Source organism: Sander lucioperca, chromosome 5, assembly GCF_008315115.2.
Source record: "Sander lucioperca isolate FBNREF2018 chromosome 5, SLUC_FBN_1.2, whole genome shotgun sequence".
Classification (NCBI taxonomy): Eukaryota; Metazoa; Chordata; class Actinopteri; order Perciformes; family Percidae; genus Sander; species Sander lucioperca.
The window spans coordinates 17,332,137-17,349,279 of record NC_050177.1 but is presented as its reverse complement, the minus strand read 5'-3'; the positions used below and the strand labels follow the sequence as shown (position 1 = coordinate 17,349,279).

Sequence of the window (17,143 nt, the reverse complement as noted above, 5' to 3'; positions counted from 1 at the left end):
GCAATAATGACAGATTCACACTTTTTTTTTTGTTTACAGTAAATAAATAATAAACAAATACAAATCTTAAAGTCAAGTTCATAAAGCAACTTTCTTTGCATTCATTTGATTCCCAATCAAGATACACTAAAAATAAGAATTGCTTTCCATTGTTATTATGTATTTAAAAACAGTTCTGAAATGCAAAATAATAGAATTTTAATCATGTGATAAAACATGCGATTAATCGTGATTAACTATAGAAATTCAGCGATTAAGAAAAAATGAATCGTTTGACAGCCCTAAGGAAAACACAACAACCTCGTGCATGTGACATGGGTTGATGAAAGTAAGAGCAGCCTGAAAGAGTGGCTTCATTGAGAGGTCATTAGCAGAAAGCCATGACTGAGGAATAAAGAACCAATTTATAGTAATAATCTTGATAGATAAATGATTTTTTTGACAGGGATCTCACATTTGGAAGACCAAATTTAGAGGGAGGGGGAGGCGAGGATGGACTACAGTGGGTGTAGGCCTAATGATAATAATATCACAAAATTATTATAGCAGAGTAAAAAACAATATCTAATCTACCTAAAAAGATCTAAACTAAAAGAACATATCTGGTTTCTATCATATTTTTTGCTGTTTTCTTATCTTAAAACAGATCGCCTATGTTTTCAGTAATGCTGTCCCCGTTTCTCTCACTATTTAGAGATTGATCATTGTTCGTTTGATTGTGTCTAATCTAAGGTTGTCTTTTTATACATCTCAGGGGGATTTATCCTAGCATTATACAATTTCTCTAAGTCCTGCTCATTCTGTGACTGGAATCGGCGCAATACATGGTCAGAGATTCTGTGTGTTCTGTGTATGAAAACAAGAACATGCCTGTCTGTTAGTTCACCACAAAATCTATCTATGTAAAGACCCACTAAATATTGAGGATTAATGATCAGTATAGCGGATTCCATTTTCATCAGGCCAGCACCCTTGTCTGCTAGGTGAAACGTTATTTGATTTATTTTATTTGGTTAACATGTTAGCACCTTTTAATGGATCTATTAGTCTGCAGAGTGTAAGGTGGATGTATTCTTACCTGTACTGCCTGGTCTCTCTCTGTTTTAACAGAACGTAGTAAGACAGTCAAGTCCTGCAGACCTTGTTCTTTCTCCTTTAGCTCGGCTTTAGCCTGATAAAGACCAACATTAAACTTTAGTATTCATATCATTATAGAGTACAGTATCAAACAAGCATAGCGACAAAGGTGGTTCCATTTCTGCCTCGGGACCCTGACCCAGCTCACATTAATCATATTTTATTTATTAATGTTAAAGATGGACCAGGTCAGCACTTTACATGAAGAAGTAATGTTTACTTAACAATGATTACAACACATTCTTCAGAATATATGTACACTGCTGTAACTGGTCAGTTTTTTGAAGAATCAGAAATCATGATGATTGAAATACCTTAATTGATGCATGAATTAATGTATTGTTCCTGCATTAAGTCATGCATGAGATACTATTAATCCTTGTACATTACTGATAGTTCATGAAGTACTCCATGAATGAATTAATGCTGTTTCATGCGCAAAAATGAAATCTTCATTTTACTGATTAAAACAGGTCCACATTGTAATGAGGAACTGTTCTTTTGTATTTTCTTAAAACTCCTATTCACGTTGCTTGCTAAACTAGGATTAATCCACAGCTTTTGTGGCTTTTTTAACATTTCCTTCAACTGTTGTCCTGGCGGCAGCTCTCCCAGGATGTGTCACATTTGTGCCTGTTTTGCTACAGTATGTTTCCTGAAAAACAGTTGCAAAAGTCTTAGTGAATCTGAATGCAACACTGACTCATGTTTTGGCTCTGTCCCTACTTAGAGGGGTATTGGAAGGAAATTGATCCAGACCCGCTTCTGTCACTGTTTTGATGTATTGCAGAAGGGATGCAGTTACTTGCAGGGGGTCATACAGTTGTTGCCTTTACTACCCTTCTGGCACAGCGCCTGATAATTTTAAGGTGGAAGGGGGCTGCACGGCCCTCAGTCTCCCCACTGGATAAGGGATATGTTGTCTAACCTGAAGCCTGAAAAAAATCAGATGTACGCTTCAGGGTTCTCAAACGAAATATGTCAAAGTGTGGAGACCTTTTTTTAACTTTTTTTGATAAACCCTCCACACTAGTCTGGAAATAAATGTTGCAATTTGCAAGTTTGACCCTTAGTACACACCTGGGTATGATCCTTGACATTCCATGCATGGAGGTGCTGCTTCTCCTTAACCTCTCATTATGCCTTAATGACTTTCAATTTAAACTTCACTTTGCGATACTACGTGCCTTGTGTTATGTTTTTTTATTGTGTACATTTTGATATATGTGTAGGCTATACCATGTTGTACATTCCTCTATCAACTAGAACTATCTTAATATGTGAGTGACAGTAGGGGGAGAGGGTATTTAGTGAATGTATGTACATTGTAAAATTAAATAAAAGGAACTGTGAAAGATGAAAGGTCTTAGTAAATCTGGCCCTTTATACCGATACTGAAGCAACCTCAGTATCAAAAATATACAGAGACAATATGCATCCACAAAAACCCACATTAGGTGAATTTTACTATGCATCAGTAAATCCACACACTGTGGGGGGGGGGGGGGGGGGTAATGTATGGGGGCATACCTGGTCTCTGGCCTGGGTCAGGTCTTGGATTAGCTGCTCATTAGCAAAGTAGTGTTGGGCCTTCATGTCCTCACATCTTCTCTGGCACTCCAGCTCAACCTGGACTTGCATCTGTTCTAAGGCCCGTTCTCTCTTTAAACCAGCACTCAGTTGTTCCTTGTACCTGGTAGATAACACACACAAACACACAAACACAAATCTCCGGTCAACTGTTTATATAGCTGTTCACAGCTGCTGGTGTATGGACACACTGAATGAGCAGCCACATGCACTACACACATATTTATATTAACCAGTCTCTTTTCATCAGTGTTTGTCTCACCTCTGGATTGTCTCATCTTTCTTTTTCAATGCCTCCTGATGATTTTTCTGTATGCAGCATACCTGTGCAGCCAGAACTTTCACATTCCCCTGTAGTTTGACAATGTGTTTCTCAGCCTTCTGCAGCTGCTCTATGTGGGTCTGACACTGAGCCTCCAGCTGCGCATCACACTCCTTTAGAGCCCGGGCCACACCTTCATATCTGGCCAGAAACAGCCATACAGTTAGACACTAGAAAACATTTAGAGGACCTATGATACAGATAGGCACAGCGGAAAGCTTTCATACACAAGGTGACAGGAGTAGTTATTACCACTGTAGCTGAATAAAAGAATGAGGCACAGCCGCCAGCTTTGCTAGGCTGCTGAGGAGCTTAAAGTTGCCTACAAATGATCAGAGGTAAAACCACGAGGCAGGCGCAGATCATAGTGCCGGCACTTTGGCAAAGCGCAATGCAGGTATACGTCATCATTGCTTTTAGCTAGCTCCTTTCATGGTTGTGCCTTGAAAGGTCAGCGGCAACAAGAGAACAGCGCACGGCTGCAATTTTGAGTGGTGCCCTAGACCAAGTGTAGCACTTTGACTGAGTTGTCGTTTAACCAGGGAAAAGAGTTAACAGCATGGACAGTCTGAGTTTTCAGGGAAGCAACTTAGTTTAAAAATACATAACAGTGGATATTACAAGAGCGAACTTAGCAGTCAATCTTATAATTAGAGATTAAACTGACGTTTTTCTACTTTCGAGCAGAGTCATTTAGGTAGATCAGTTGGAGAATGAAATGGGTTTCCTTCAGGCAGCTGTGCCAAAAAGTGCACCATTAAATATTGAACAGAAGTTAATAAAAGTTAGTAAATTGATAAAGTCACTGCTCACTGACTTACAGGATTGAGAGAGAGAGACAGCTGTGTGCGGCTTGCACTGTTGTGGTACCGGTAAACTCAGATTTTGCATGGAAATGATTAAGCACAAGGTGAAATATGATGCACTCTGGAGAAATAGCATTCAATCATTAATAATTCATCAGTAGAGGTAGATAATGACCTATAGAAATCAGTGTAAAATTCTTTAAACATTTGGTAAATCTATAGTGTGTAGTTTATGTTGCCCCCATGAAGAATTCTAAGTAATGACAACACTGTCGGTGTCCCCACAGGTTATAGTGTGAATTGCCATGCTCACCTCACTGACTTTACCAACCAATGCAAAATTCTAATGATGTAATGACCCTTCCATCTTTCAAAGTTCCTTGGGCTGGTGTGGAAGGTGTACTTTCAGGGTTCTCAGCCTGTTTGTCCTCCCCAATATTTAGGGGCCGAGCACCGACAGCGGCTAAGGCCCTATTGAAACTGAAGGAATTATTATTCTTCCGGCAAATTAATTGCCTTTTTGAGGGGCTTACCATACTCAAAAACTCACCAAAATTGGCGGCCGCATCAAGCCTGGTAAAAATGTACGTATTTTAAGAGTTTCGGGAATAGGCGCAAAAAAAATGGCCCGTTCGCTATACAACTTTAAAAATTGAGCCCCTGCAGTACGTTTAACGTAGACTAACGAAACATGGTACACATATGTAGCATGTCAAGATGTACAAAAAACCTCATTGGAGCCATATCCTAAACTCAACAGGAAGTCCGCCATTTTGAATTGAAAGTTCGAAATTAGTGCGATTTTGGCCATTTCCACATGTCGTACTTTAACAAACTCCTCCTAGAGATTTCATCTGATCAACTTCAAATTTGGTCTGTGCCATCTTAAGACGCTAAAGATGAAAAGTTATTAAAAGAAAAACTTTTCCTCAAAGGGCATGGCCGTGGCGAGGCGGCCATTTTGTGCGTTTCGCCATTGAAACAGGAAGTGGGTGTAACTTGAGTGTACATTGTCCAATTGGCTCGAAACATTTCAGGATTCATAAGAGTCCAACCCTAACAACATCTACAGACCGATATTGGCTCAAAGTCATAGCGCCCCCTAGTGGCAACAGGAAGTAGACCTAAAAGTCAAGGTGCTATACTTTAACGAACTCCTCCTAGAGATTTCATCCGATGGACTTCAAATTTGGTCTGTACCATCTCAACTCAAAGTTATTAAAAGAAAAACTTTTCGTCCAACGGTGTGGGTGTGGCGTGGCGAGCATTTTAAGCATTTATCGATGAATGAAGAAGTTGTTGTAACTTTAGTGTACATTGTCATATCTGCCCGAAATTTCTGAGGACATCTACAGGTCAAAATTGACTTTTGGTCATAACGCCCCCTGCTGGCAACAGGAAATCCGCCTTATATGACAAACATCATCCGATTTACATGAAACTTATAATGTGTGATCTAAATGTGATACAGAGCCACTCCCTATACTTTAACCACAGCCCATGTACTTAGGCTACGCCCCCCTCTTATGGCTTTTGAGCCGTTTAAGGTAGAGTCTTTTGTGAAGTATCATTGAACTCAGCAGAGACTTCCTTCTTCATTGGTGATGGTTTGGCCCGCCCCCTATGCTTAAGCCACGCCCCTTTCATAATTGGAGTCTTGTGTGAGGTATCATTGAACTCAGCAGGGAGTTCCCTTTTCATTGGTGACGATTTGTAGTGTCTGAGTGCCGCGCTAATGCATGGTCGCGAGGAGCGGCGTCCGCCAGTAACCCCAACGCACGCAGAGGAGCGAGGGCCCATCCAACGCTGCTTGCAGCTTTAATTTTTCTTTTGCCTTCGCAGAGACGTGCTCCCTCCCATTGTTATTTTTGTTGCCATGGTAGGCATCTACAGGTTCTCTGCCTGATCAACACCCAAAAAGCTGGAAAACTGGTGAGTTGAGTCAAATCCTATGTTCAGAAGTGTGTTGTGGTCATATTTAATTCTCACACAGTCTTGCTAATAGCAACAAGTATTTCACTGTAAAGAACACATTCTAGATTAGGCAAGGTGTGATTTCTGCTTGGATGTTTGTTTTGTTGTCCTAGAGACCGCAGAGGGTGGGGGGTGGGAGAGGGTTTTTGTTCTTGTTCAATTTGTGTTTATCTGTTCTGTGCACCATCTGCTATTACCGGGCACACGTGTGTTTTTTGTCTGAAGGTGCCAATAAAAAAAATTGATCACAAAACAAAAAGAACACATTCTACAAACAGATGTAAATTACACTATTGGTCCAGTCATAGGCCTCTTAACTGTTTCTTTTTTTCTTGCAAATTTGGAGATGTCTTTTCTCTCTCTCTCTCTCTCTCTCTCTCTCTCTCTCTCTCTCTCTCTCTCTCTCTCTCACTTCTTAATGTGGTCATCCTCTTCTTTCTTCAATTTGGTCTTGATACATTTCAGCTCGTCCTCAAGCTCCTTTAACCTGAGACAGAAGATAGTCACAAAATCTTAAAACACACACACACACACACACACACACACACACACACACACACACACACACACACACACACACAAGCGAGCATACTTGTAGTCCTTGACAGCAGTGAGGTCTTTAATCTCCAGTTCTTTGTGTTGTAGCTGGGTTTGTATCCGCTGACAGAACTCATTAGAAGCTTTGAGAGCCTCTGTGTTCTGATGCTGAGCTTGGCTGTGAACTTCAATCTCTTTAGACAGCAGCACCGCCTAGACAAGGACACACACAGCAAAAAATTATGACGACAACTTTACATGTGAAGGACTAACCATGGGAAGATTAGAAAAGAAAACATGTAAATCGGCTGCAATAATATTTAGATTACTTGAATTGAGAATACTATTATACTATGTTGCTTTTAAGAAAAAATAACACATTTTTGGTTGTTTAGGCTTGTCACCTTCTCTGCTCCTCTTCGACGCTTTCTTCCACTAGTTACTATGAGGGAGCTTGCTACAGTTATGCTACATTCACGAGACCATGGAATGTTAATGTACATTACTCAGCAACACGTGAAAATAGGGGCAAGGTTGCACGAATAAAGTTTAAATGAATTTAACTTTTAAGGCAAATAACAGAACAAATTTGCATACAATATATTTTGTCTATATATGTGTCTTGTTTTTTGTCCACCTTACGTAACAAACCTAGTATTTATAGAAAACATAAATGGACAAATTACTTTAGTAAAGCACATCCTGTTTACAAATAAACACCATTCTTTTACTCTTCTCACCTTGATATCATGAGACAGCACCACAGCGTGCACCTCATCCAATTTCAAATTGAACTCATGTTCCCGCTGTCTGAGCTCACTGTCAAATGCTGCTGTCATCTCCTGTTAACCAGAGTGAAGAGATCTTGTGTATAACATTTTACCACTATTGCATTTATTATGGGATATAGGCGTAGTTACTATAACTCAACATAACATCACTAAGCAGCTTTCATTCCTACGAGCCTCCACTTTGTATTGTGTGGTTTCTATTCAAACTCTGCTTGGTTACTACTGTGTACAGTGCAAACATGAATTACTTTACAGCACAAATCAAGAGGAGATCACTGCTCTCTAGAATTAACCAACATCTTCCAACATTTTCCAAGCAATGACAGATAGTGGCGGACGGAGTGATGGTTGATACTGCACAGTGTTGCCATATGGCAATGTTAGGGACCAAGCAGTGAGGCAATGAGGAGAACAGAAGTTTTTGTTGAAAAAAAATGTTTTTTATCTACCCAAAAATACAAAACAATATAAACCAAGAACTTAATATCTAGTCCTATAAAATAGGTCAACAAAATATAAATATACCCAAAATAGCAACAGCAGACAGGATGTGAACTGACCAAACTAAGCTAACTGAATGAAACAAAAGGGGACATATATACTTTGGCTTGGGCAAACCAAATGACACACAAACCTAAATCCCCCCTCTAACTTGGCACATAGACAAACAATATAATGATTAATAGTACTGAAAAATGAATATTTAACCTTACAATGTAAACATGTGTGCACTCCATCTGAACAGGGTAAGCTTAAAGCAATAATCATGTAGATTACACATTAAATAGCTGTGTAATGTGTACTTTTGTGTGCATTAATTGTTTGGGGTGTGGCTGACTGCAAAAGAAATTAACCGGTAATGCAGATGCAGATAGCCTATGCCAACACTGCCTCCACACTAACTACTTTCTGTATCTAGCGCGCCAATCCCTCCCTGAATCGCCTTTATTCAGACATGGCTGGGAGCTTGTGGGTGGTCGCTGTCGCCCTGTCCATCACAAGGGACCTGCTCCTCCGATGCATCTACCTGCATCAGGGCCAGCTGAAGAGAGCAAGGAAGAGAAGAGTGAGTAGGATGAGGAGGATGAAGAGGAGGAGGGAGATGGTAATGTACAGAGGTGAGGGGATTTATCGTAATCTGGTACAGAATCCAGTGAGGCAGAACATTTTTTATTGTCATTAGACAACTGTTAAAATTTAGCCCATTTTATTTTTGCTACAACATGATGTTAAAATGAACTCATTAGAACCAACTAATAAATACAGTACAAAAGAAAATATAGACAATGAGTCTTTTATTTTTTTTGTCCCTAACCGTATTCCTGTGCACCTATCTTATTTTGGATACAGTAAGGGGAGGGTGATAATTAATCTTTTACGTTGTGATTAGTGATGAGCATTAGATAAACAGCACATTCCCTTCCTAGAGCCAAACTAGCCTACGAGATCCATTCTATTTGTCACCTGCTCATCTTACCTGACAGACATATATGTAGAAACACAAACATACACAAGCCTGCCAATTTAGTGTTACAGACACCAGTCAGAGATTCAGAGCTCATTTGTCTGGGTTCATCCTAAAGGTCTGCTGCTGATCCCCTCTGAATGTCTGGCTGTTCTACCAGTTATTTTAGTCTTGTGGACTGGATGTCTCGCCACTGTACAGGGCCAACTATGTTGGCTTGTAACACAAGACGTAGAGTATATTACTGTTTAGAGTAAAGCTGGGTCGATTTCCAGTTTCATCGGCAAAACCAGTTTGATTTTATGCTAACCGGTTAAACTGGCTATGACCTTTGCTGTTTAATTAATTAAATAGCTTTTGTGGCAGTGTCAACACAAGCTACATTTCCCTGAGCATTTCTAAAGCTAAAGCACAGCGGAGCTTTCTGTTGCGTTCTGAAATAAAACTGCTGAGGATCACAGGCGTGTCTGTCATGAACATGGAGGAGATCATATTTCTGTAGTGGTTGGAGAGGGAACGGTGTGTTTGTTTACTAGAAGGTTCATGAGTTTTTTGGGGTGACGAGATGATACGTGGCAGAGCTACTCTCAAAGAAAACTAAAACTACCCCATATGGAAACATTTGGGATTTTCAAGCAATGAAAAAGACAAGCAAAGTGTAAACACCTAAACCAAATAGGTTTTTATAACCTCACTGCAGATAAAAAAAAAGTCATTACTTAGAGGTGCATTACCACCAGCATGTGGACTGGAGTCGCAACATTCTCATTATGGGCTCGCTCATCATTCTCACTCTGGAGACACGTGAAAGTAGTGGTAAAATCGGTATACATTTTTTACACCGGCCCAAGCCTAGGGTAGCGATTTATTCACAACAGTGAACTACATTATGGTCCATATTACTGTGTATAAAGACATTGGCCAAAAAGAGTTTTTAGACCTTTAGAGAGATGAAAGTGTGTGTGTTTACCTGTCTTTGTAGGGTAAGCTCTCCTTCCAACTCTTGTATCCTGCAATGCAAATCCCATTTCATCCTCTCATACTCCTCCTTTTGCTTTTGAATTTCACCAGCCATAGAGCTACCATCCAGCCACAAAAAGACATGCACAGACACACAATGAGTTACAGTACCATGTCATTAATTAAGTAAGGTAAAAGTTCAGTCTTAAGATATCCATTACCATACGACACAAATCTGAAGCTATACTGAAGAGCTAATAAGAGTGATTCCTCTCACCGACAGTGATTTCCGCTTTGAGGTAATGTTTTAAAGGGAGGCCCTCAGCAACATAACAGCAGTGAGCAAACCGCATGCTCTCATTGAAAACAGCCTGGGGCTGCTAAATCGTGCTCTGTCTCATCAGGCCCTTACTCTTACACTTCTTACACCACCAAAGACTCCCTTTATCGTACATGTTATGATGGTAGTAAGTGCAACACTAATCAAAGCTGTAATAGTTTTTTTTGTTTTGTGTTTCTTACTCTCAGTTTCCTTCCCCTGACTCACCGCTTGAGCTCATCCAGCTGCTGCCTGTGGTGAGCAGCATTGTGTTGATTTTTACTGAGCTCCTCCTGCCTCTTCTCAGTCTCTCTGGCTCTCTGCTTCTCCAGCTTGTCAACCTGCATATGCAGCTGGTTCAGCTCCCCCTGCCTGCAAATTATTAGAATGATGACTCAGTAGTAGCCGATTGAGACAGTCACTGTGCCCTATCTTGCACCCGGCGCAGCGCGGCGCTAAGCCCGACGCAAGTTTCTTTGCTATTTTAAGACCGTCCAGCGCCCACGTCGCTTAAATAGTGAATGCACCTGCGCCCATCTTTGCGCCCTGGGGCGTGCTGGTCTTACAGGGAGGTGTGTTCAGGTGAATTCTTGGCATATTGCTATCTTGAGGCAGCGGGAAATGAGCGCGCCATTGACCAACAAAAACCTGGTCTAAAGTCAATCACGCAGCATTTCATTGTTATTTTAACAGCTCTTTAGTAAAATGCACCTAGGCTTATGCACAGTGTGAGGACACTATGCTTGTTACACACACACAGGGAAGCGCAGCAGCACACAAACATGCAAAAGATTACGAATAAAATTAAAGCTGTGGTCTTAAGATGGCAAAGACCAAATTTGAAGTTGATCGGATGAAATCTCTAGGAGGAGTTCGTTAAAGTACGACATGTGGAAATTTGTTACATTTTTCATTGTTTTTGTCAATGAAATTGGATCCTGACAACTTTAAGATAAATGAAAATGGCGGAGGAAGGAAGTCGCTCGACAGGTGCTGCTGCACCTTTCCTAAAACAAACTGGGAGACCGCCAAATGATTTTTTTGCAAATGGAATTCCTGCATCTTGGAACTCATGCATCAAACACACTAAAATAGAGAACTCATTACATCTCTGGGTAACTCTGTACGTGTTGTTTCTCCTACTGATACAACTCTGGGGATCTTGTGACCACGAACGCCATACTTTGTTGCAGGCCACGGCGTTTGCAGACATAGTCGTGCCAATGCCACTTGCTTCATGGTGCCAATACACCATATACTCAAACGTTTTAAATGACGGGCGAGCATGCACTCGTAGTGCGCTGCGTGAGCGGCGCTGCTCCAGAAGGACAGTACCAGCAAGTCGGACTCGAGAATATTCTGTCTTTCTCTGCATGGTTCTGCTTCTATGTGGGGATATTCATCTAAACCCCGGGCCTTTAGATTATCAAGATCGTGTGGACGCTCTACAATAAGCTGTTCCCATTCATGGGGTGGAAACGTCGCTAACCCATATCCAAGGCTCCAGCGTGGGAAAACGAGGTAACCCCCTGACAAACTCTGCTCCTAAGTTCATTCCTGAGAAAATATTAACATCACTGATCTACGCTAAGCCAGCAGCTACTGCAAATACTGCCGCCTTACTTAAACAGCAGCAAATGAAACTGTTTCAGACCGTGAATCATGCGAGCGTGCTTTGGAACCCGAAAATAAAGCCGAAGGGGATTTTCGGAGGACATTTAAACATCCGCAGCATTGCGTCAAAGACAGAGCAGATTGAACATTTGTTAACAGACTCAAATCTTGATTATCTTTGTTTAACGGAAACTTGGTTAACTCCTACTACTCCCTCTTCTATAGTGAAAGTGTCGGGATACACCCTGTATAGACGCGACAGAAATAAGGGTAAAGGCGGCGGTGTGCTGATTTATGTAAAAGATCACATCCAAAGTAAACAACTGGACATCAGTGATTGCAATTTGGAGTGTGTGGGGACTACTATTACTTTATCTCCTCAAATGACTTTCTGTGTATTAGCAATTTATCGACCTCCTAAAGCTACTAATGATTTCTTTATTTCTCTTGGTAACTTGCTTAAACAATGTGATGGAAAAGAAGTCATTCTTTTAGGTGACTTTAATTTAAATTGGTTTGAGAAATCATGTAGAAACAAACTTAAAGAAATAACAAAATCTTTTCAAATGACACAACTATTAAGTAAACCAACTCGTATAACAAGATCTTCTCAAACCTTAATAGATTTAATATTGACAAATAAACCCGAGAGAATAATTAAAACTTATAATCTAATTACAGGCAAGTCTGATCACAATTTAACTCTAGTAGCTAGAAAATTGATAAAAACAAGGTGCAAGAATGAAATGACAATGAACAGTAAAATGTATATCACATTTATTCCAAAGAAAGATTTACAACTGGTTGAAAAAGATTTAAAACAAACAAAGTGGGAAGACATTTTGGAGAAAAAATCTTGTGAACAAGGCTGTCATGATCTTATGTTGGCTGTAAATGACATCTTAAAAGGAGAATTCCGGTCGATTCCAACCCGTAGCTCTGTTGTTTGTAAATTAGGAGTACTGTCAGTAGCGAGAAAAACGAAACCAATCGGTGCTGCCTACACCGAGTTATCCTCCTGCTAGCGTTAGCACCCAACAGGCTTAAACAGGGCAAGTTTTAAACGTGTTTTTAGCCTCTAAACATGCTCGAAATGCCATTACAAGTGCTTAGCCATGTGCAGTTATTCCTTCCAAGGGAACACAGCGAATTTGACTGCAGTAGATGTGACAGAAAGCCATAAAAGTTGTGTTAATCCATACCTCTGTTTATTTCCTGGTTTATGGTGAAGCCCACACTAGTCGAATGCCGATCTCATACAATCCAATATTCCAAAATGCATTTTTTCCACAAAAAAAAACGATTTGCCGAGGTTCTTTCCATAGTAATGCGTATGTATCAACAAGCTGTAACCTGACACCACAGTGGAGCGAGCAGAGCTGCAGCAAAGCCCGTCTACGGAAAGCCGTTCCACTCCCTATTAAGCCCCATTGTACCTACTTTGGTTGCAGTTCCACCAGAGTTCCACTGGGGGTGATCACGGTCCAGTGCAAAATGAATGGGACCCTATGGAGCTAGACGGCTAAATTTGTCTCTTTCGCCTGGTTGTCGATGAGAAATCTCAGATTTGATTGTAGTTTTTGCAAGTTCAACATGGATTATAGGTCGAAAGTTGAATGAACGAGTACTTATGCCCTTTCGATTTGTTACAGGTTGAGTCGTTGTTGCCCATAACACGCTAGCATTCTGCTAATGAATGCTGATTGGTCAGTGAAGGACAGATTACGATCGGAGATCCCGCTTGACGGCATCCGAAGCAGAACCAGAATGCCAGAGTGAATATTTCGGCGTGGTCTTTAAAACATTAGCAAACCTCTTTCTAGCACGTGTATTGACAGGGAGAGCCTTACCTGTTAGCTGTGTTGTCGATGCCTCGAGAGAAAAAAGGAAGCGACTCAAAGCTTGCCGTAAAGCAGAATCTCTGGCCGTATATGTGTATGACGTCATTGACATTTTAAAAGGCTTTTTAGAACAAAAAAGCAACTTTAAAAAAATCTAACACCCAGCAGTGTGTATTTTCTTAGCCTCCCCTTTCAAATGCAACATTCAAATTACTAGACAAAAAATTATATCCTGAGAAAAGTGGATTTTGAGGGGTATAGCTCCATAGAGTCCCATTCATTCTGCACTGGCCTGTAAGCGCCCCCTATATGGAACTCTGGTGGAACTGCAACCAGTTCAGAAGCCGGAAGTAACGAGAGAGTGGAACTTCTTCCCTTATTAGAAATTCTTTGGCTGCAGTTCAAGAGTTCAACAGCTAGGTAACCTAGCAACGGCAGCAGGGGGAGGAGCTCACAGAGCTGACAGACGGAGCTTGGAGTTAGATCAGGACTAATATGAGAAAATGGTTCCAGTTTGTGCCTTTCCAAATTGCGGCAACCAAATGAAGAGATATTTGAGCTTGAGCTTTCACCGTCTACCCCTCCGCAACCGGGAGATTTCACAGTTGTGGCTGGTTGCACGTGATGCGGGTACATGATGCTCGTGTGGATACTGTATCGCAATGACCACCGAGGAAGAAAGCCTGTGCTGTGAGGAATGGGATCTCATCCAGCCTGGTCTGGATGGGTCCCCAGATAACGGACATGGTTTCGCCCATACACAGAGGTTTCCCCATCTGATCTATAAGGATGTTCTGGAAGCGTTTTTTTTTTTGTCCTGAAAGTAAATTGGAAGAAGCAGCCTAAACCGGACGGACCTGATGGCCAGCTGTCTAATGAGTGAGTACAACAGGCTGTCATGACTCTGTCCTAGCTTAGGTACATGTACATTTGTTGTAAATACACATTCAAAACACTAATCAAAACACACCTCTTCAGATTAGCTTTCCACATACAATAATCTTACATTTCTCACCTGATAGTTACTGTTTTTATTGTTTTTAATTGCTTCTAAATATGCTTGTTGTATGTGTTGGTTTTATTGCTTATCTGTTTTTAATGTGCTATATGTGCTGGTTTTTACTGTAAAGTGTCTTTGAGTACGATGAAAAGCCCTCTATAAATGAAATGTATTATTATTTATTATAAGTAAATGCATCACTTCTTTAGTGAAATAACCAAAGCTCACTCTTCCTCCCCCCCAGCCAATGCAGACTCGTGGCCTACCGGGTGATTCTGGAGTGGGTTCTGAGAGGAGAGCGCCTTGGCCGTGGCACCAGAAGAACTTTGCCTACCTGTGTTATAGCAGTGATCAGACACGAGTACCCCTCCCCCACTGGAAGTTACACGGGATTCAAAGAGGCAGAGGACATTTTCTGAGTCTAATAATATGATTTCTAGTAATACTTGGTATTGCCATTACTAGGAATAAACAAAGCAATTGCACAGTTCTATTAGGAAAAAGTGTTGTACAAGTAAAGTAAATTGTAAGAATAAATACATTGTAAGAATAAGTACATTGTACAGTTCTATAATACATTGCTGCACCTGTCTGTTATCAGTGGTTTTATAATATAACAGTACACATCACATTTGTGCTTTTGTGTCTTTACTTCAACAACAAAAAGGAAATTACAATATCACAATCTAGACACAATCAATGTAAAGTATGTACAGTGCAGTGTGTGGTTTTATACATAATCATGCTACACACAACTGTGAAATCTCCCGGTTGCGGAGGGGTAGACGGTGAAAGCTCAAGCTCAAATATCTCTTCATTTGGTTGCCGCAATTTGGAAAGGCACAAACTCGAACCATTTTCTCTTGTTAGTCCTGATCTAACTCCAAGCTCCGTCTGTCAGCTCTGTGAGCTCCTCCCCCTGCTGCCGTTGCTAGGTTACCTAGCTGTTGAACTCTTGAACTGCAGCTCTGCTCGCTCCACTGTGGTGTCAGGTTACAGCTTGTTGATACATACGCGGAAAGAACTCGGAAAGAACCTTGGCAAATCGTTTTTTTTGTGGAAAAAATGCATTTTGGAATATTGGATTGTATGAGATCGGCATTCGACTAGTGTGGGCTTCACTATAAACCAGGAAATAAACAGAGGTATGGATTAACACAATGGCATTTCGAGCATGTCTAGAGGCTAAAAACACGTTTAAAACTTGCCCTGTTTAAGCCCTGTTTAAGCCTGTTGGGTGCTAACGCTAGCAGGAGGATAACTCGGTGTAGGCAGCACCGATTGGTTTCGTTTTTCTCGCTACTGAGAGTACTCCTAATTTACAAACAACAGAGCTACGGGTTGGAATCGACTGGCATTCTCCTTTAACCAAATATACAAAAAAACAAGCAAAGAAAGCGACATGCAAAACGAAATTTGCCATGGTTCAACAAAATTATTTGGGATATGATGAAAAAGCGAGATGTGGCGATAAAAAAAATTCTAAAATCAGGACTAACAACGGATCGACTTGTTTTTACAAGTCAAAGAAATAAAGTTACAGCTGAGCTTAGAAAGGCCAAAGCCAGTTTTTTTCTTGAAATCATTAGAAATGCACAAGGTAATAGTAGAATAATATGGAAAACTATTGATAAATTGATTGGAAAAGAAAAGTCAAAATGTGAGAATATTTGTCTCAATATTAATGGAAAAATTATTGATGACTCTTTTGCAATAGCAACAAATTTTAATTAATATTTTTTAAACATTGTCCAAAAACTGGCTCAGAACTTTCCAATTGCTAATCCCCCTCTCATAATCAGTGACAAATCGGATTTCAATCTTAGCTTACTAACTAAAACTAAAGTTGAAAAAATAATTACTGTGCTAAATAGCAGAAAAGCAAAAGATATTTATGGACTTGATACTTTTTTTCTGAAACAATATAAGGACATTTTCTCTGATCCGTTGACAACAATGATCAATCAATCGATTAGTGAGGATATTTTTCCAGCAGCCTTAAAACCTGCGATTGTCACTCCTATATTTAAGTCTGGAAACAAACAAGACATGAACAATTATCGTCCAATAAGCATCCTCCCAGCTGCGTCAAAAGTGCTCGAGAAGACGGTGGCGGAGCAACTTACCACCCACTTTGACTCACAATCTCTCTTAAATCCAATGCAATTTGGTTTCAGACGTAAATATTCAACAGACTCTGCCTGTTGTTACTTTCTGGAAACTATCAGGGCATATGTGGATCAGGGAAGGGTGGTGGGAGCGGTATTCCTTGATCTGCGTAAAGCTTTTGATACTGTCAATCACCAGATACTCTACAGCAAATTAAATCAATATAGTCTCTCTGAGCACACTCAAAACTGGATAAGATCTTACTTGAGCGACCGACATCAGTGTGTACAAGTGAATAACATTCAATCTGCGTTTAGAGCCACCTCGATGGGAGTGCCGCAAGGGTCTATTTTGGGACCCTTGCTTTTTAGCATCTATATAAATGACCTCCCTAGAGTGTGTTCGGACGTTGATGTAATCATGTACGCTGATGATACGGTGATCTTCACTTTTGGGGAAAACGAGCTGGAGGCTACTGAAAAATTATCAAAAGAGATGCAAAAAGTTGCAGAATGGTTGCAGACGTCCTGTCTGACCTTAAACTTGGATAAAATGGTCTCAATATTGTTTTCAAATAAACGTAAATTACAACTAACTCAAGAAATTCAAGTAAATGGACAAAAAATTAAAAATGTGAATGAAACAAAATATTTAGGTCTAGTACTTGATTCGAACCTT

The 17,143-nt window shown here is 40.4% G+C and overlaps 1 protein-coding gene and 1 long non-coding RNA gene across 6 annotated transcripts in view; one reads left to right on the top strand and one right to left on the bottom strand.

Annotated features, from left to right (window-relative positions):
* The window catches only part of ccdc57 (coiled-coil domain containing 57), a 73,265-nt gene that overhangs the window by 43,972 nt on the left and 12,150 nt on the right, over positions 1-17,143 (bottom strand). For 2 of the 5 annotated variants that reach the window (XM_031324005.2, XM_031324003.2), the window contains exons 4-12: positions 10,130-10,273; positions 9,593-9,701; positions 8,185-8,199; positions 7,107-7,208; positions 6,422-6,579; positions 6,242-6,316; positions 2,990-3,190; positions 2,668-2,830; positions 1,079-1,171 (exon numbers count right to left, since the gene is read on the bottom strand). In XM_031324005.2, coding sequence (XP_031179865.1) covers positions 1,079-1,171; positions 2,668-2,830; positions 2,990-3,190; positions 6,242-6,316; positions 6,422-6,579; positions 7,107-7,208; positions 8,185-8,199; positions 9,593-9,701; positions 10,130-10,273 — 1,060 coding nt within the window. The remainder of the gene's footprint in view (positions 1-1,078; positions 1,172-2,667; positions 2,831-2,989; positions 3,191-6,241; positions 6,317-6,421; positions 6,580-7,106; positions 7,209-8,184; positions 8,200-9,592; positions 9,702-10,129; positions 10,274-17,143) is intronic. The other 3 variants (XM_031324006.2, XM_031324007.2, XM_031324004.2) reach the window with 3 other exon arrangements.
* Positions 13,971-14,983, top strand: LOC118494997. The gene is made up of 2 exons (XR_004897287.1): positions 13,971-14,235; positions 14,601-14,983. It is a non-coding gene; the product is annotated as an uncharacterized LOC118494997 (long non-coding RNA).